Below are 18,429 nucleotides of genomic sequence, written 5' to 3'. Positions count from 1 at the left end.
TGAAGAGCACCTAATCTCTCTCCTCTCTCTTCCCTCTTACAAGCAATGAAAGAGTTACTCACAAAAACCCAAAACTCTAAAACTAGGGGGTGAAGGAAGATAGTATTTAAACTGGTCACTGGCCAGCACATCCCCAGGGTCCCAGAGCAGAGCTTCCTTGAAATAGTTGGAGGTGGGTTCCATTGACTAACGTCATCCCCATGACTCACGCAGTCGGCTCTTCCTTAGCATGTGGAAATGAGACAGTCAGGATGCCGATGGGACAGGTTGCTGGAAATGATCACTGTGGTCTCTGAGAGCCACCCAGACATACCTCACTGTTGGGAAGTCCCCTCGGCCATCACTCCACGGATCCCTGAGTGCCCTGGATGCTTGGACTGAGGAGAAAGAGTCCTAACGTCCTAAGGAACAGCTCAGAACGATGGGACCTTCCAATCCCCATCAGTTCTTAGCACTTGGGTGTCCAGAGTCTGGGAGTGGAAAGAGCCTGTGCCAACGGCATGTCCAGGGATGAGTCACGTAACTGTGGGGCAAGGGCCCCTCCCCAGCTGCTGCAGCCTCCAGGCTCCATTCCTGCAGTACAGCACTGGCGCCTCTCCTCGCTGAGTCACCTGCCCGTTCGGACTCAGCTGAGGACAGCACTAGTCATGAATCTGAATTCCTTTGAGACTTGCCCCCTTATCCCCCAAGGGAAATTTATACCATCTTTCTGGATTATAGAGATTTGAGTCAAATCAAGCTGCCATCAAATAATTAGCAGAGAACTTGGTTAGTCTCCCCAAGTCCAATGCATAAGCAGAAGAGACTAAAGAGGACTGCTAGCAGCAACATTCCTGGGGAGCAGGTAGTCACTGGGTCAGGCAGGCCTGGGGGACTCTGGACCTGGGAAATCCCAAATTGGCTAGATGTGCAGTAAATCCATCTGTCCCACCACGCCCTTTCTTGTTCACCCTTGGCTGTCCTCAGGGTCCATGTGAATACCTCCTTCATCACTCTGTCCCCACAGATCCCTGACCCCATAAATTCTACTCCACTATGCCTGGCACACATACGCCCAGGCACGCGCCATGGAGTTTGTCACTGCTCTTAGTTTCTCCGCTTCTGAAACACCAAGCTCTATTCTCTGACCCCAATTCCTATTCTTCCAGCTCTGTCACTCTGTTACTTTAACTCAATTTTTTACCCCTTGGAAATGCCCAGTTTGGAGAGACCACAGTGTTCTCTTGCTCTAATTGTCTTAATCAGTCTTGGTCTGCATCTGAGGGGAAAGAGAAGAAGGAGTGAAGGAGGCTTTCCTCTTGATAGGCTGTGAGGGCCGTGGCTGCAGCTGGCACCGACCGAGGCCAGGCTGAGAAGGGGGAGGAAGGGAGGGAGTAGGCTGGGTTAGGGGCCCCACAAAGGAGCTGGCCAGGAACAATGGGGAACAAAGGCTGGACATTCTTCCGCTGAGCCTCCAGAGCCTGGCCTTGGCCTTCCGGGAACAGTTCCAGGAAATGTCTGAGATTCCAGATTTGGAAGGAAGAGACCTGTAAACAGGAGCTGGGCTCTGAGAGGGGACAGCAGCATCTCTCTAGGCAGGGGGTGGGGAGCAGCGGGGTGAGCACTGACATCGCAGGCTCACAAGCTACAGTCCTGTCTGCTATAGACACAAGGTTTCAGGGTTGGAAAAACTCTTTTTTCTTTTTTCGCGGTACGCGGGCCTCTCACTGTTGTGGCCTCTCCCGTTGCGGAGCACAGGCTCCGGTCGCGCAGGCTCAGCGGTCACGGCTCACGGGCCCAGCCGCTCCGCGGCATGTGGGATCTTACCTGAGCAGGGCACGAACCCGTGTCCCCTGCATCGGCAGGCGGACTCTCAACCACTGCGCCACCAGGGAAGCCCTGGAAAAACTCTTAAAGGTCATGTACTCCAACCACCTTTCCAGGGCCTGAAAAATATCCCTGCCAAGGATGCTCAAATAGTTTCAATGATGGGATGTGCATAAAAATAAATGTATCACAATATTGGCTAGCTTTACTGATCACTTACAATGCATTAGGCACTGTACTAGATGATTTTATGCTTTATCTCCTCTCGCTCTTACTCCAGCTCTCAAGGTAGGAACTATTATTATTATTAATTATTATAATTCTCACTTTACAAAAAAGGAAACTGACTTTCAGGGGTTAAGTCACTTGCCCGAGGTCTCCCAGAAGCTTATCTCATCTGTCTCTGGGCTGACTAGGCGCACAGAGTGGACATCTCCCAGACAAGAGCCTGTGATCTTCCCTGTCTTCTGACCTACCACCCTGACCTCTCCCCGGGAAATGGGCCGGGGCATGACAAGACACACTTGCTCCCCGCACTTGGCTTCCGGGGCCTGCTTTCCTCTACCCTCAGCTTCAGAATGCTGTGCCCTGAGATTCCACCCCTGGGTTTTCATGCCACTCTAGCAGGGGGTCGCTTGGAAGCCAAAGGATTGGGATTGAGATTCAAGGGTTCAATAGAGGCTTGGGGTAAAGGATCAAAACAGTGGTTGAAGTTATGGTTAGGCTGAGGATTACCTCTAAGAAATCCTAGACTAGATCGCAAGAGAAACCCTAGGGCGGGGCTTGGAGTCAGAGGTTATGACTACAGGATCAAGGTCAGAGACTTTCTCTCCTCTGGTCTCCTCCCAATTCTCCAAGGCACTGAGGGCCAGGCAGGAAGCATCGGTTTCCTCAAAGCCGCTTCCCCCCTGGGGCAGAGTCTCGGTCACAAACAACCACCACTGCCGCCGCGCCCGCCCCTCCTTCCCTCCGCTGTGAGCTCAGAGCAGTAGGACAAAGTGCTACAGACAAGGACAGAGGCCTGAGGGCAGCCATGGGCTCTGGAGGAGTAGGTCTCCTTGGGGACCGTCAGCCCCTGCCTCTCCTGCTTCTGCTCGTCACAGGTGAGTGTGGCCCTCCCTACTCCTAGCCCACGCTCCGCTCCGTTGATCTGAGGCCTGGCCAAGGCAGCGAGGAGACCCCCTTGCTCCTTTGCTTCCCTTCTGCAGTGGGGGGTACCAGAGACGACGGTGATGATGAGAGTGTGAGACAGACAGACAGAGCTCCACTGGCCCTCACCTGGGTGCCACGCACGCATGCTGGCCTTCTCCCCTCCCAGCTAGCGTGTTATTTGGGAACTGATCTTCAGGCAAGAGGAGGAAGATGAGGCGTGCAGGGATTTGGGGGCCCTATTTGCAGTCAGACTGGGCTGCACCTCCTTTCCTCTCCCAGGAGGCATGGCTCAGGACTCCCCACCCCAGATCCTTGTCCACCCCGAGGACCAGCTGCTCCAGGGCCCTGGCCCGGCCAAGATGAGCTGCCAGGCCTCAGGCCAGCCGCCTCCCACCATCCGCTGGCTGCTGAATGGGCATCCCCTGAGCATGGTGCCCCCAGACATTCACCACCTCCTACCTGACGGAACCCTCCTGCTGCTGCGGCCCCCTCCCCGGGGACGTGCCCACGATGACCAGGTCCTGTCCACAGACCTGGGTGTCTACACGTGTGAGGCCAGCAACCGGCTGGGCACGGCAGTCAGCCGGGGCGCTCGGCTGTCTGTGGCTGGTGAGCCCTGGGCGGGGAGACCTGGGTTGGGGGTGGTCCTAGATGGGAGACCGGGGAGGTGGGGCTCTTCGGAAAGGCAGGTAATGCAGAACGCTGGGAGACGCCAAGGCGGGACCTGGATGTGGGGACTGGGTCCCGCCCTCTGCGACCCTCCCTCCTCCCCACAGTCCTTCGGGAAGATTTCCAGGTCCAGCCTCGGGATGCGGTGGCCACGGTTGGCGAGCAGGTGATTCTGCAGTGTGGGCCGCCCTGGGGCCACCCAGAGCCCACAGTCTCATGGTGGAAGGACGGGAAACCCCTGGCCCTGCAGCCAGGGCGGCACTCGGTGAGTGTAGCCCCCTTCCCCACATCTCACTCTGTCCTGGCCACAACTGTGCACACCCGAGGGACTGACCCGCCCCCTGGCCCAATGTCCCCTGCAGAATTTGAGGAAGGGGAGGCGGTGAGGCCTTAGACTTCTTTCCGCACTCAGAGGCCCTCCCCGCAGGGGACACTTCACAACGCACCTGGTCCTGACAGGTGTCCAGAAGTTCCCTGCTGATGGCAAGAGCAGAGAAGAGTGACGCAGGGACCTATATGTGCGTGGCCACCAACAGCGCAGGACGACGGGAGAGCCGGGCAGCCAGGGTGTCTGTCCAAGGTAAGGGGAGGGCGGTCAGGGCCAAGGTCGGGGGCTCCAGTTAGGGTGGTGTGGTCTGGTTTTGGCTGAGGTTAGGGGATGTGGGAGCGGAACCTGGGATCAGGGTCAGAGCGGCGGGGACCCCATTTAGGGGTGGTTCCCCCGTCCTAGAATAGAAATCGGAGTGCTCTCAACCTGGGCGAGTTCTGGCTCCTCTGTGGCCGAGGGATGTTCCACCCAATTCCTCCGTTCTGGCCTATGGGCCCCACCCCAGCCCTGTGCTCCCCACAGAGCCCCAGGACCACAAGGAGCCCCTGGAGCTTCTGGCTGTGCGCATTCAGCTGGAAAACGTGACCCTGCTGAACCCAGACCCTGCGAAGGGCACCAAGCTTGGTCCTGCTGTGTGGCTCAGCTGGAAGGTGAGGCCCAGTACCTGGGCTGGAGCCCGTCACAGCTCCAGAAAGGGCTGCTCACGAGAGCCCTGAGCCCTCCTCTCCCTCTGGGCTCTTTCCCAGGTGAGCGGCCCTGCTGCACCTGCTCAGTCCTACACGGCCCTGTTCAGGACCCCGGCTGCCCCCGGAGGCCAGGGAGCCCCGTGGGCAGAGGCCCTGCTGGCTGGCTGGCAGAGCGCAGAGCTTGAGGGCCTTCAGTGGGGCCAGGACTACGAGTTCAAAGTGAGACCATCCTCCGGGCGGGCTCAAGGCCCCGACAGCAACGTGCTGCTCCTGAGACTGCCTGAGCAAGGTCGGGGACAGATGCCCCCCCCAGACCCAACAATATACCCCCAGCCCCTTTTTGTCCCACTCTAGCCGGGCGGATGGTGGGTCCCACCCCTGGGCTCCCTCCTGCCCCGGCCCAGCAAGCAGAGCTGAGAAAGGCTCTTAGTCTCATCAGTGTGGCTCTGACCCTGTGTCCCATTCCAGCTCCTTTCCCTAGAGCCTTCTCCCTCAGCATCCCTTACAGCCTCTCTCCCTCCCCCCTCCCCAGTGCCCAGTGCCCCTCCCCAGGAGGTGACCCTAAAACCTGGCAACGGCAGTGTCCTCGTGAGCTGGGTCCCACCACCTGCTGAAAACCACAATGGCATCATCCGTGGCTACCAGGTATCCTCCACAAACTGACACACCCCTTCCTAGTGGTGCCAGGAGATCCCTCTTCCCTGGCGTCCTGTAGACACTTGCTCTGGGCACTAAGAAATGGTACTTGGGCAGAGAAGCAAGGGAAACTTACTGTTGTTGGGCAAGGATCCTACTGTCTGCCAGACACTGCCGAGCACTTACTTAGAATCTCATTTCATCCCATAGTCCGCCCTGGGTTATTGTCCCCAGTTTACGGACATAGAAAGTGAGGCTAAGGTCACAGGTGCGGGAAACAGAACAGGAATCAAACCAGGCCGTGTCTGACTCTCAGCTTCTAAGGCAATGGTGTCAGAGGGTGGTTCCTGGACCAGCAACGTCAGCATCACCTGAGAACTTGTTAGAACGCAAATCCTTAGGTCCTTTGCCAGGCCTTGTGAATCAGAAAGTCGGGGATGGACCCGGCAATCCGGATTTTAACAAATCCTCCAGGTGATCCTGAAGCACGCTGACGTTTGTGAACCACGGGTCTAACGCCTATTTCGGCAGATTACTTTTGTCCCTCGTCTGTCGGTCTAGAGAGAAGTGTCTCCCACTCTGTGGGGGGAGGAGGAAATAGGACGTGTGGGTGCATGCGAGGGGGCGTCCCCAGGTGAACAGCAGGACAGGGTGGCCACACGCCCGGAGTCTGATCCGCAAGAGGAAGGGCTGAGCTGCTGGGGTGGTGCCAGGGGGCGAGCTCCCCTCTGTTTGCGCCTCAGGTCTGGAGCCTGGGCAACACCTCGTTGCCCCCGGCCAACTGGACAGTGGCGGGCGAGCAGACCCGGCTGGAGATCGCCACCCGCGTGCCAGGTTCCTACTGCGTACAAGTGGCCGCAGTCACTGGGGCTGGGGCTGGGCAGCCCAGCAGCCCTGTCTGCCTCTTTTTAGGTGAGGACAGTGCCCACCGGCCCCACCCCGACCCATTCAGGCCCCATCTCCGCCTTCCTCTCTCCCCGCTCTCGCTTCCGGCTCCTCCCCCTCGTCTGCCCCACCCTCCTGCTTCGGCCGCCCCCTCCCCCTGAGCTCAAATTCCCATACAGAGCAGGCCGTGGAGCAAGCTGCCCAGGAGCCCAGTGCGCACGGCCCGTGGACCCTGGAGCAGCTGAGGGCGGCCTGGAGGCGGCCAGAGGTCATTGCCAGCGGGGGTGTTGTGCTCTGGTTGCTGCTGCTGGGCACCGCCGTGTGCATCCACCGCCGGCGCCGAGCTGGGGTGCACCTGGGCCCAGGTGAGAAGGTGAAGTTGACTCCCAGGTGATCAGGCAATCCCTGGGTCCAGCCAGAACGCTACAGGGGTTTAGACCGCTAGCCAGGTGCTGGAGACTCTGGGCTGACCCTTCCTCCTGCCCTCACCCAGGTCTGTACAGACATACCAGTGAGGACGCCATCCTAAAACACAGGTGAGAGACGAAAGGGCCTGAGGCGAGGGCGGGGCCGAGGGGCCGAGGGACAGTGGAGCTGGGATGGAGAACTGGCCTGAGTACTAGTCTCCCCTTACCGCCAGGCAATTTGGCATCCTAGTACCTGAATTTCCCTTGAACTTCAAGTGAGAATTAATTTCTCTTTCATTAATGTTCCTATCACACCACTTGACAAGGTGAGTAAACTGAAGACTCATGACTCAAGTGACTGCCCAAGGCTGCACAGCTAGTAGCTGCCTTCTGAATTCCTAATCCAGTGCTCTTGTTACCAAGCTCTCATTAATACTGACTGCACTCTCCTGCTGACTCGTGCTGCTAGGTGGAGAATAACTAGCACAGGAGGACCAGTCTGATTTCTAATTTGCTCTGTACACTCAGCATCTCCCTAGTAGTCCCTTTGGCAACAGGAAATCACCTACCCACGGAGGCATCTTTCCTTCGCAATAATCCACCCACAGTTCCAGCAGAGGGCGCTCTGCCCTTGCGTGATGGATTCTTACTCCCTGTTCTCAGCAACGGAGCCCGCCTGCAGGTACATCTGCTCCAAGCGCCAGAGCAAGTCTCCCATTATGAGACACGACACTAAAAAAGAAAACATCCTCTTTTCTCCTACTGGCTGAATTTTACACTGAACAACCATTTCATCTCCGCCCACCTTCTCCTGCTCTTTATCTCATTAGATCTCCTCTGGGAGAGTTCACATTCCAGGTCTGCATCTTTCAACAGGAATTTATCAAGCACCTACTATGTGAGACACATCCAGCTCTACCATTTTGCTGTCAGTTTCTCGGCCCAGAGCAAGGTTCTGTGCTGGCTGGTGCTGTGTTCCTGCGTTGTTCTGTGCTCATTGGTCTTTCCCTTCCAGCTACCTCCTGGGCTTAGTCTGCTCTGCCCCGAACTTTCTCTGGCTCCCCTGGGATTTCATCCCTTCTCCTTGAGGGAGAGTCCACTCTGATCACTTTTTTGATTCATTCCTTTAGAACAGCTTCCGTCTAGCAGAGACAGCCACGCAAGCACAAATGCAATCCAGAGTTGGGGGTGCAGAAACATGTACAAGTACAAGGAAGGGGCTGGAGGGGAACTATGGGAGGAAGAAGATTTCACATTTACCCTGACAGTTAGAGGGGGAAGGGCAAAGGGAACAGCAAGAAATAGCCTGTTGCGTTCATAGGGAAAGACAAGCCTTTTGGTCTGGCTGGGGCGTACTGTGTGGGATGGGTCAGAGCACAGACTGAGGAGCTGGTAGCCAGACCAACGAGGGCCCTGTTAGCCATGCTAGGCAGCTGGGCTCTATCTTGGTAAATGGGGAGCCACTGAAGGTTTTAGGCAGAAAAGTGCTTTGGTCTGATCCCTGCCGCATGGTGTCCCATTCAAAGGGAACCAGGCTAGAGGTAGAGAAGCCAACATTCAGGTAGCAAACTCCTGCTCTGCTGGCTGAGTCATCTCACATTTCTTCGTCTCAACTTACAGCATCAGCCTTGTAAGGAAGGCCTTACTGTTGCCATCTTACAGATGGAGAAACGGGGGCTTAGAGAGGCTAATAGACCAAGTGGCCCAGGGTTGCACAGCTAAGGCTGCAGCAGATCTGGCTCCAGGTCTGTGTTCTTTCTGTCTCAGCCCGTAGCTACCTCTCTTTGATACCTCCTAGCTCTGGGCAACTTGGACTTCCCCTGATCCCAGGATAAGAAAGCAGCGCTGAGTTTGGGACAGCAGATCAGAGATCTTAAGGAGGCTGTGAGGGGCTGAAAAGCAGTGAGAAGAACACCCCCCCCCTTCTGCTACCCGCTGAGTTGGAGGTTTGGGCCAATCTTGTTCTCCCTCCACCCCACCCTCCATCGCCCAGGATGGATCACAGTGACTCCCCGTGGCTGGCAGACACTTGGCGCTCCACCTCTGGCTCTCGGGACCTCAGCAGCAGCAGCAGTCTCAGCAGCCGACTGGGAATGGACCCCCGGGACCCACTAGACAGTCGTCGCTCCTGTGAGCATGTCCCGAGGGGGTGGGGTGGGCCTGGCAGTGGAGCAGGGGTCCCAGGGCTGGAGAAGGGCGGGGGCATGGGTGGGATGCGTTCACCATAATTCCTCCTGTCGTTTTTATTGCAGTGATCTCCTGGGATCCCCGAAGCCCCGGTGTGCCCCTGCTTCCCGACACCAGCACTTTTTATGGCTCCCTCATCAATGAGCTGCCTTCCAGCCCCCCAGCCAGGCCAAGTCCCCAGGCCCCAGCTGCCAGGCGGCTCACACCCCAGCTGGCCAGGCTCTCCAGTCCCTGGGCCAGTTCAGACAGCCTCTGCGGCCGCAGGGGCCTCTCTTCGCCGCGCTTGTCTCTGGCCCCTGCAGAGGCTTGGAAGGCCAAAAAAAAGCAGGGTAAGGATGGGGGGATGGACAGCCTGAATCGGGTGGTAGGGGGGACAGGAGAGAGCATGGGGTGGCCTCAACGCCGGGTGTGGGCCGCACCCCACTCGCAGCCTGTCCTGATGGACGCCTATCGCCACGCACCCAGCCCGGAGTGTGCTGGCCTTAGCTTTTCTTTACACCATGATCTTGCTTGGGTTTTGCCACACCAGTAGTGAGCCTTGTTGCTGCAGCCACAGCTCAACTCAGCAAACATTTAATAAGCACCACTGTGTGCCAGACGGGGGACCCAGAAACACCAGATATAATCCTTGCTCTCTACGAGCTCAAAGTCTAATGAAAGTGCCTGACCAGCATACAGATAACTCTAGAACCTGGAGGGGTGTAACCAGTGCTAGCCCAAAGCCTCAGGCACTCATGACCTCTCTACTACGCACTGTGTCCATATGTACTATGCACGTGCACGATATATGGGTCTGCCCAGGTACCCACCTCCAACTGGCTTCCCAGAGAATGAGTATTTCCTTTCTGTCCAGAGTTTTCTCCTGACTTCCGGCTACCTGCTTTGACTTTCTAGACAGAAGTAATTATACTCTCTGTTTCTTTAGCAACTACTCTATGGGAGGTGCTTTACTTACATTTGTTATTTCATTTAATCCTCACAACATATCGGCTAGGTGCTATTTCTCTAATTTTACAAGATTGGGAAAGAGGGTCAGAATTGGGTAACTTGTTCAAAACTCCATGTCCATAAGCTGCAGTTCTCAAATTTGAAGCCAGAATGGTCTGCTTCCAAAGGCTACTCGGAATCTCTCTGGGAGCGCCCCTGGGCAATTCTGCTCTCTCGCTGACTCTTTTCTCCTGTTTCTGAACATTCATCGTCTGCACTCTCTGCTGTCTTCCTGAGCCTCCTGCACTGATTAGTAAGATTTACAAATGTTCAACAGCCAGTTTTGTTAAGTGGATATAATCCAACTTTTATTAAGACAAAGATGGATTCAGAGTAATTAAGAGCTTGTCCAATATCCGGAATTTTATGACTCGAAATATTAGCCAAGCTCGCATCCTTTCCATCTTTGCCTCAGAGCTATTGCATTAGAAATAATCATATGTGATAATGAAATACCAGCTAAAAAGAGGTTGCAGAAGTCTCGTTTAAAAACTAGCTTTTCCGTGGATAACCGCACTAATTTGAATAGAACGTATACCCTGTCTGAGAACATTAATACTGCCCCACAAAAGGTGAGCAATTTTCTACACTCAATTCTTAAGGTTCCAATTCTGAGATGAAGCTTCCTAACCTCACTCAGAGATCTAGGTCCTCACTGCACCCCTTTTCTCCTCACCTGGCCCCACCCCACCACTGCCCAGGATGGGCTGAGAAGAGTGACTCCCCTGGGCTGGTGGACACTTGGCCTACCTCTGGCTCTTTGCAGTGGCAGCAAGATCTCAGAGGCATGGAGCTCCTCTACTGCTGTCAGCTGGTCTGAAAGACTGCTGATTCCTTGTCTTCTAAAACTGGCAGGCTCTCTCAGTGTCCTCTACCCCCTTGACTTGCTTATTCTTTTCTTTTCTTTTCTTTTCTTTTTTTAAATCTATTTATTTATTTGTGGCTGCATTGGGTCTTCGTTGCTGCGCCCGGGCTTTCTCTAGTTGCAGCAAGCGGGGGTTACTCTTCGTTGCGGTGCGCGGGCTTCTCATTGCGGTGGCTTCTCATGTCGCAGAGCATGGGCTCTAGGTGCGCGGGCTTCAGTAGTGACACGCGGGCTCAGTAGTTGTGACTCACGGGCTCTAGAGTGCGGGCTCAGTAGTTGTGACTCACGAGCTCTAGAGCGCAGGCTAAGTTGTTGTGACGCACAGGCTTAGTTGCTCCGCGACATGTTGGATCTTCCTAAACCAGGGATCGAACCCGTGTGCCCTGAGGTGGATTCTCAACCACTGTGCCACCAGGGAAGTCCCCTTTTTCTTATTATCTGACCTTAGTTGGGTTTTTTCCTCTGTGACTAATAATCTCACAACTGCTGTCTCCCGTGTCTAATCCATTATATCTTATTCTCAGTTCACTTTGCTGATACATATCATCAGTACATTGAATAGCCTCATTAAATAATTAATTCAAACAAATATTTATCGCAATTCAGGTGTGCCCAACAAGATTCCACCTAACCCTGATAACATGTTTACTGTATAGTTTAATTCAAATAATATTGAAACTAAATTCAAGTAATTCCAAGCAAGGTGGAAGGAGGGTTTTTTTGTTACCAGAATCCTTTAGAGGAAATGATAGGAGCAGGGATGAGTATGGCCTTTTTCCTTCCCTTTCCACACAAACCAACATAAATAACAGGTGCCCCCATTTCTGAGCTTAGTCAAGAAGCCAGGCACAGGACAAGACAAAGGTGATGAGAGCAGGGTTGGAGCACCCAAAGGTGGCCTCCAGGACTCCCTGGGTCATATGACAATTAAAGGAAATGAGTAAAAACCAAACCAGCCAAACTACAAAAGGAAACTTTGATGGAGGAAGTCTAGCCATTGTGTGGCTTTTCATCCCAGTGGCTCAGAAGGTCTGGCTACTGTACATGGATTCCTAGGGTCCAGATGGATTCTTGATGAATGCCTTGTCCCTGCTTTGAACCTGCCCCAGATCTTTGAAATCGGACTGACTAGACAGCTCTGTCTTGAGAGTCCTGCCTGGTCTCCGGTCCCCTCTCCTAACTGGGCTTCTGATCATGTGACACTAACCTGAAGGCTGTTTCTTTTCTCCTTTGCTTGATGTTCTCCTGTTCCTGGTCTTGGGAAAATCCTTTTCCCTTTATTATTCTGCTCCTCTCTGGTTTAAACTGAGATCCATTTTGGTTTTGGCCTGACCAAGTCATTGCACACAGCCGGGTCTTCTGTATTGTCACAGTTCACGCAGAGCCCTGTCTCCTAAGTGGCCACATGGGCCTGATGATAGCTGCCATCTTGTACATGATTCTTCTCACCTTGTGTTTAAACCTGCATCTCTGATATCATCCATCCATTCACTCATTCATTCAACACGTACTGAATATCCACGGGCAGGGCATTGCCTCCCTGGGTGAGACCAACACATCTTCCTATTTTAAAGTTCCTCTTCCCATCAGCTGACTCTCTCCCTTCACACCTGACATGGTCTGGAGCTCCCTGGTTTTGTCTTCCTCATTCAGCTCAACTTGACAGCCCAACCCATCTCTCCAAGTGAGAGACACTTGGGTTTATCAGGGCAAGGCTATCCAGAGCCATGTGAGATATTTGCAATGTGAGAAGTGGAAATTAACAGATTCTCTCCAAGAAAAGAAGGAGTATTTGCCTTCACGGAGGCAAAATTCATGAGAGTAGGTAGCAATGTGAGGGTATAGAGATCAGGAAATTGGAATGTGTACAGTAAAGAGAAATAAAGTTGTTTTTTAATATATCTATTAGGTGCCGGGAACTTTCCAATCTGTTTTTAGTTAACTGGCCAAACCATGCTTTGCAGTGGTTGTTTACAAATAAAACAGACTCAGGAAGGTTAACGGATTTACCTGAGGTCACACAGCTAATACGTGGCTGAGCCAGGCTACGAGTGCAGGTGTTTTGACTCCAAGCTTAGTGCTCCTTCCATTATATCACAGCTGCCTGGATGGAGAGAGGTTCTTCCCTCTTCCCTCTGGGTTCAAGAACCCTAAAGCTTAACTGGATGATGAAGCTGAAGATAGAGCCTGTGGTTGAGGTCTGCAAGGCACACCCAGGCTTGGCCTCCAGCCACCGACTCTTTGCTTTGCAGAGCTGCACCAGGCCAACAGCTCCCCGCTGCTCCGGGCCAGCCACCCTGTGGAGCTCTGGGCCTGTGAGTTGGGCAACAGAGGCTCCAAGAACCTTTCCCAAAGCCCAGGTGAGAGGAGGGCGCTACGAGGCAGGTGAGGGGCTGAGGCAGGGTGTGGGGCTTCTCCTGTCTCTGCGGAGGCTGGCTGGGTGCAGACAGGACTCTGAGGGGCTGGATAGACAGGCAAACTGGGGCCCGGGGCTGACGGGGGTTCTGCTATCTCACGCCCAGCCTGTCGTTCCCCAGGAGCTGTGCCCTGGGCCCTGGTTGCCTGGCGGGCCCTGGGACCACAGCTCCTCGGCTCCCCCAGTGAGCTGGTGACCCACCCTCTCCCCGCAGCACCCCTCCCTCCTCGTGGACCCCCCACTCAGAGTCAACAGACCCAGTAAGAGGGCATGGGGTCAGGACGCAGGGCTGGGCACTGGGGGTGTGGGGTGTCTGCTGAGCGTGGACAGGGCTGGGGGAGGGGTGGCAGGGGCCAGAAGGACGGCACTAACCATCCTGCCATCTTACCCCAATCAGGCAATCGGTGGAGCCCCAAGCCCCCTCCTGCCACCCACTGCCAGCAGCCCCCGTCCCCGCCTTTATCCCCTCCGGTCCCCCCAGCCCCTCCAGTCCCCAGGCCTCTTCCCTCTCTGGTCCCAGCCCAGCATCCAGTCGCCTGTCCAGCTCATCACTGTCGTCCCTGGGGGAGGATCAAGACAGTGTGCTGACCCCTGAGGAGGTGGCCCTGTGCCTGGAGCTCAGTGAGGGTGAGGAGACCCCCAGGTGAGTGGCCAGAGGGGGAACCAAAGGATACAGATAGGAGCGCGAGACAGGAGTATGCCTAGGTCTGCTGCCTCCACCCTCCTCAACGGGGCTGTTTCTGCCACTCCGCGCCCCGCCCCCCACCCCGACCGCGTCCCATCCCCCGTTTTGCCTCTTCCTAGGAACAGTGTCTCTCCAATGCCAAGGGCTCCTTCACCCCCCATCACCTATGGCTACATCAGCGTCCCGACGGCCTCGGAGCTAGCGGACATGGGCAGGCCTGGAGGGGGGGTGGGGTCCGGGGTGAGGGGCTTGCTGTGCCCACCTCGGCCCTGCCCCACACCCACCCCCAGCGAGGGCTCCTTGGCCAATGGCTGGGGCTCAGCCTCTGAGGACAACGCCCCCAGCGCCAGAGCCAGCCTGGTCAGCTCCTCCGACGGCTCCTTCCTCGCCGACGCCCACTTTGCCCGGGCCCTGGCCGTGGCTGCGGACAGCTTTGGCTTTGGGCTGGAGCCCAGGGAGGCAGACTGCGTCTTCACAGGTACGTGAGATCACTGTCTTCCTCCTCATCCCCACCGCCTGGAGCGGACACAGCTTCTCCCCAACCAAGAGGCAAAGCATCCCAAGCATCGTCCTCGTGGTCGTCATCCCTAAAACAGCTACTTGTGGGTTTTTTTTGCGGTACGCGGGCCTCTCACTGTTGTGGCCTCTCCCGTTGCGGAGCACAGGCTCCGGACGCGCAGGCTCAGCGGCCATGGCTCACGGGCCCAGCCGCTCCGCGGCATATGGGATCTTCCCGGACCGGGGCACGAACCCGCGTCCCCTGCATCGGCAGGCGGACTCTCAACCACTGCGCCACCAGGGAAGCCCAAACAGCTAGTTTTTATTGAGGGATGACTATGTCCCAGGCACTATGATAAGTGCTTTACATACACTCAACATTAACAGCAACTCTCTGAAGAATATTCTTTGTCGTTCTTTTCCAAATGAAGAAACTGCAAGTCCGACAGCTTTATCAGCTTGCTCAAGGTCACCTACCAGAACAGGATAAATTGTTCAAGTTAAAATCCCAGAGGCAGGGCTTCCCTGGTGGCGCAGTGGTTGGGAGTCTGCCTCCCGATGCAGAGGACGCAGGTTCGTGCCCCGGTCCGGGAGGATCCCACATGCCGCGGAGCGGCTGGGCCCGTGGGCTGTGGCCGCTGGGCCTGCGCGTCCGGAGCCTGTGCTCTGCAACGGGAGAGGCCACAGCAGTGAGAGGCCCGCGTACCGCAAAAAAAAAATCCCAGAGGCAGCCGATTGTACAGTCCATTCTGCTACCTCCAGGACCCTCTTACCAGATGTGGTCTCCAGGAAACTTTGCTCCCCAGCCCAGTGACTCAGATTCGTCCCCACTGTGGGAAGGTCTGTTTTCTCGCATGCGTCCCCCTGTGCTTTCAAGGCCTTCTTCCTGTCCTGTGTGTGGCAGGGCGGGAAGTGACTGGGCGGCCTGTTTCACGTGTCTAGCAGGTGGGACCATCATCCCCAAATCAACAGAAGGTAGTCAGGGCTCCCCGTGGCCCTTTGGAGTGCCCTTCCTCAGACACTCTATTAGATCCCCTAGACCCATCTTACGAACCCTAACTCTACATTTTGCCCCCCACAAAAAAGCAGTCAGACTTGTGGTAGATAGGAGAGCAAGGATTACCTAGGACAGAAGGCCAGGGCTGGGCTAGGACAAAAGAACTCAAGCTGTTCTCTGAAGAAACCAGTGGACATCTTCCTTTCCCTGGGGCGGAGGCTCCTGTGGATGTGGCCACTGGGGGTGATAGACCGAGTGGGGCTGGGTTATGTCTAGGGTTGGGTGTATGCCTTAAGCAGCCCCAAGCTTTCTGCCCTAAACTGGTCCATAAGGGTGAAGGACAACCCTCCACAGATACCTCTACCCTCCCTGACAGATGCTTTGTCGCCTCCCTCCCCCCGGGATGACCTCTTCCTGAACTCCGCCCTCTCCCTGCCCCCGTGGGAGTGGAGGTCAGACTGGTTGGAGGACATGGAGAAAAACCACACCCAGTGGCTGGGAAGGGGGCTGCCTCCCTGGCCTTCCACCTCCCGGATCTCATCCCAGAGAAGTCATCTCAGCTGTCCTGCGCCCAAGGCCGGCGGTAAGCGTCTGGCTGGCTAGCTGATGTGGCGATCTTGACTGCAGGGGTTCTTGGCAGTGGGATGGGGTCCAAGAGGGCACCTGGGGTCTGGCAGGAGAGCTAAGGAGCTGGGGGATAAATCCATCCTCCTTCAACTTCTCCTACAGACTCCTCGTGAACTGATCCCGAGACTGCCAAGAGGAGAATCAGAACCCTCTCCCCTGTCAGCCACCAGCCTGGGCTGTGGACTGTGGGTCTTGATCTCTGCATCTCTGCAGTCGGGGTCCACCTCTCCCAGCCTCCAGAGTTCTCCGTCCCGGATTGTGAAAACAAACGAAAGCAAAACAAAATATGAACAAAGCGGACCTGGAGCCCCCGGCGGGGGGGAAAAATCATCTCCACCTGACTCCCAGCCCTTGCTTTTCCCACTGCTTCATCCACGTCCACAGCCAGGTCATTTGGGCCTAAGAAGCAGCCCTAAATCCTGATCTCCCCACCCACTTGGATCACGGGAAGTGGAGGGGCCAAATGTCTGCCTGGAGGACAACAGTGGCTCATGGGAGAGGGCTGTGGAGGAAGGAGCTTCTCATCTCAGGACCTCCCCTCTCTGCCTTTTCTGGACGATTCCTAGCTCTCTCCCCAAACACACCACGAAGGGACATAAAGAGAGACTCCACTGAGGCAGTGAGGCCCTATCTCAGCACCAAGACAAAGGATGAGTCTAGGGAGGAAGATGAAGGAGGAGTGACAAACGTGGGACAAATACACCCTCCTCATACTCTTGTCACTATAAGCTTAAGGAATTTGATACCATAAAGCTATGATGACTTGAGTTCTATGAGGTCGCTCTGCGGGCCACCATCATGAGACCTCTCGGCGGAGCACCACCCTCGGGAGGGCTCCTGGGTTAGAAAGGGATCAAGTGTTCACTGACACTCTGTGTGTCACTCCTTTCTGTTCTGTTATGAAGGGGGGAATTACCTGCATCTTTCAGACTTTAAGCAGAATGCAGGAAAGGGAGGGGTGGGGGATTTTCGGGGTCTGCTGGTCTTAGCAACTTGTCCTGTGAAGACAACTCCTGCTTTCAGGGGTCCCAGGGGTGGGGGATTTTCGGGGTCTGCTGGTCTTAGCAACTTGTCCTGTGAAGACAACTCCTGCTTTCAGGGGTCCCAGGGGTGGGGGATTTTCGGGGTCTGCTGGTCTTAGCAACTTGTCCTGTGAAGACAACTCCTGCTTTCAGGGGTCCCAGGGGTGGAGGATTTTCGGGGTCTGCTGGTCTTAGCAACTTGTCCTGTGAAGACAACTCCTGCTTTCAGGGGTCCCAGGGGTGGGGGATTTTCGGGGTCTGCTGGTCTTAGCAACTTGTCCTGTGAAGACAACTCCTGCTTTCAGGGGTCCCAGGGGTCGGGGATTTTCGGGGTCTGCTGGTCTTAGCAACTTGTCCTGTGAAGACAACTCCTGCTCTCAGGGGTCCCAGCTGCCCTCCCCAAAGACCAGTCCCAGATGGTTTCTTAAAATAGACAAAGTAACTAAGTTTCACAAAAGGTAGAACCACCTGTAAGGGTTGGCTAGTGGGCACCCTTCAGACAAAAAACGGAACAGAGGAATGGAGGGGCAGGACTTCCAGAGCCTGAGCCACAGAAAACCACTGGAGGGCAGGCAGGGCTGCATCCTTCTCGCTTGGCGGGAAAGGTCAGGGGCAGAAGCCACACGCTGGGCGGTTGCTACTGAGCATGCCCAGGGTCGTGACCTCAGGATGAGGCATCAGTGCTCTGGATACACATCCGTTCCTCTTTATTTGCTTTTCCTTTTTTGGATTTTATTTTTCTTTTAGCTTTCTGGTAAAATTCCTTTTGAAAACATGCCAACCTCATTTGCCAGATGAAATGAGAAAAAAGGGATTTGTACACACTTAGGTCAAAGTGGCAGGAGAGGTCAGAGCCTGGGACTGGGGGGTCAGCGGCCATCCCCTGAGAGCCCGGAGCAGTCACTGGGCAAGTGAGAAGGAAACAGACCTCAGTGCCCAGTGAGTGGCGTGGGCTGTGGGTTCGGGAGTGATGGGGACGATGGCGTTCGTGGCCAAAATTAAAAAGAAATTCTCTGCCAGTCTAACCAACTACATCTGGGCCTAATCTGGCTAAGAGGTGCCCGTCTACACACACCCTTTGTGAGGGGGTGTGGTGGTTGTCTGAAAAAGCCTGTTTTTCCTTCTTGGCTGGGATTTCCCCCATCAGCTCCTCCTTTCTTTGAGTTTTTAAAAATTACTGTTATTGTAAGGGGTATATTTCCTGATAGGGGAGGAGGGCACCAAGGGAGGGCCCGGCTCCGCTCTGGGAAGGCGGGACAAGATTCTCGCCGTTGGTTATTCGGAAAGTCCTTCTGGTTGTAACTGGGAAGACGGTGGCTTCAGCATCTTCTGGAGGCAAAACAGGTGGCATCTCTTAGCCCTGCCCTCCCCTAGTGCTTTCAGCCGATGAAGCTCAAATGATACACACACGCTCGCAGCCCCCTTCCCCCCCACATCCTGCACAAAACCAGACAAGCAGGGCCCAGGGCTCTGATCAGACTCTTTTTTTTTTTTTTTAACATCTTTATTGGGGTACAACCGCTCTGATCAGACTCTTTTTATTGTCTTTTTTATGAATGGGTCCCAGATGGCAAGG

At 55.2% G+C, this 18,429-nt stretch overlaps 1 protein-coding gene across 6 annotated transcripts; it reads left to right on the top strand.

Moving 5' to 3' along the window:
- Positions 1-2,457: 2,457 nt before the first annotated feature.
- ROBO4 (roundabout guidance receptor 4) lies at positions 2,458-17,872 on the top strand. Of its 6 annotated transcripts, none has more exons than XM_089915749.1 (18): positions 2,466-2,909; positions 3,238-3,567; positions 3,735-3,892; positions 4,087-4,207; positions 4,478-4,605; positions 4,702-4,930; positions 5,174-5,286; positions 6,021-6,189; positions 6,342-6,527; positions 6,656-6,698; positions 8,563-8,699; positions 8,822-9,085; positions 12,861-12,968; positions 13,239-13,284; positions 13,422-13,667; positions 13,829-14,187; positions 15,581-15,787; positions 15,934-17,872. In XM_089915749.1, the coding sequence occupies exons 1-18, from the start codon at positions 2,840-2,842 to the stop codon at positions 15,942-15,944; spliced, it is 2,925 nt and encodes a 974-aa protein (XP_089771875.1). In that variant the 5' UTR covers positions 2,466-2,839; the 3' UTR covers positions 15,945-17,872. The 6 variants fall into 6 exon arrangements, with proteins under 6 accessions (XP_089771880.1, XP_089771876.1, XP_089771878.1 ...); XM_022560386.3 differs by having other exon boundaries at positions 13,146-13,284; XM_089915750.1 differs by lacking the exon at positions 15,581-15,787 and having other exon boundaries at positions 2,461-2,909; positions 13,146-13,284.
- The last annotated feature ends 557 nt before the right edge of the window (positions 17,873-18,429 follow it).

The sequence above is a fragment of the Delphinapterus leucas genome, chromosome 7, assembly GCF_059928025.1.
Source record: "Delphinapterus leucas isolate spDelLeu-1000000601 "Yukka" chromosome 7, BTC_Dleu_Yukka2, whole genome shotgun sequence".
NCBI classification, from domain to species: Eukaryota; Metazoa; Chordata; class Mammalia; order Artiodactyla; family Monodontidae; genus Delphinapterus; species Delphinapterus leucas.
This window is presented reverse-complemented; position numbering and strand designations above follow the sequence as displayed.

Coding starts and splice junctions, on each gene's coding strand:
- ROBO4 (XM_022560386.3), top strand. CDS start 2,840: ATGGGCTCTGGAGGAGTAGGTCTCCTTGGGGACCGTCAGCCCCTGCCT. Junction 5,287..6,020: donor GCATCATCCGTGGCTACCAG/GTATCCTCCACA, acceptor TTTGCGCCTCAG/GTCTGGAGCCTGGGCAACAC. Junction 13,285..13,421: donor ACTCAGAGTCAACAGACCCA/GTAAGAGGGCAT, acceptor TACCCCAATCAG/GCAATCGGTGGAGCCCCAAG.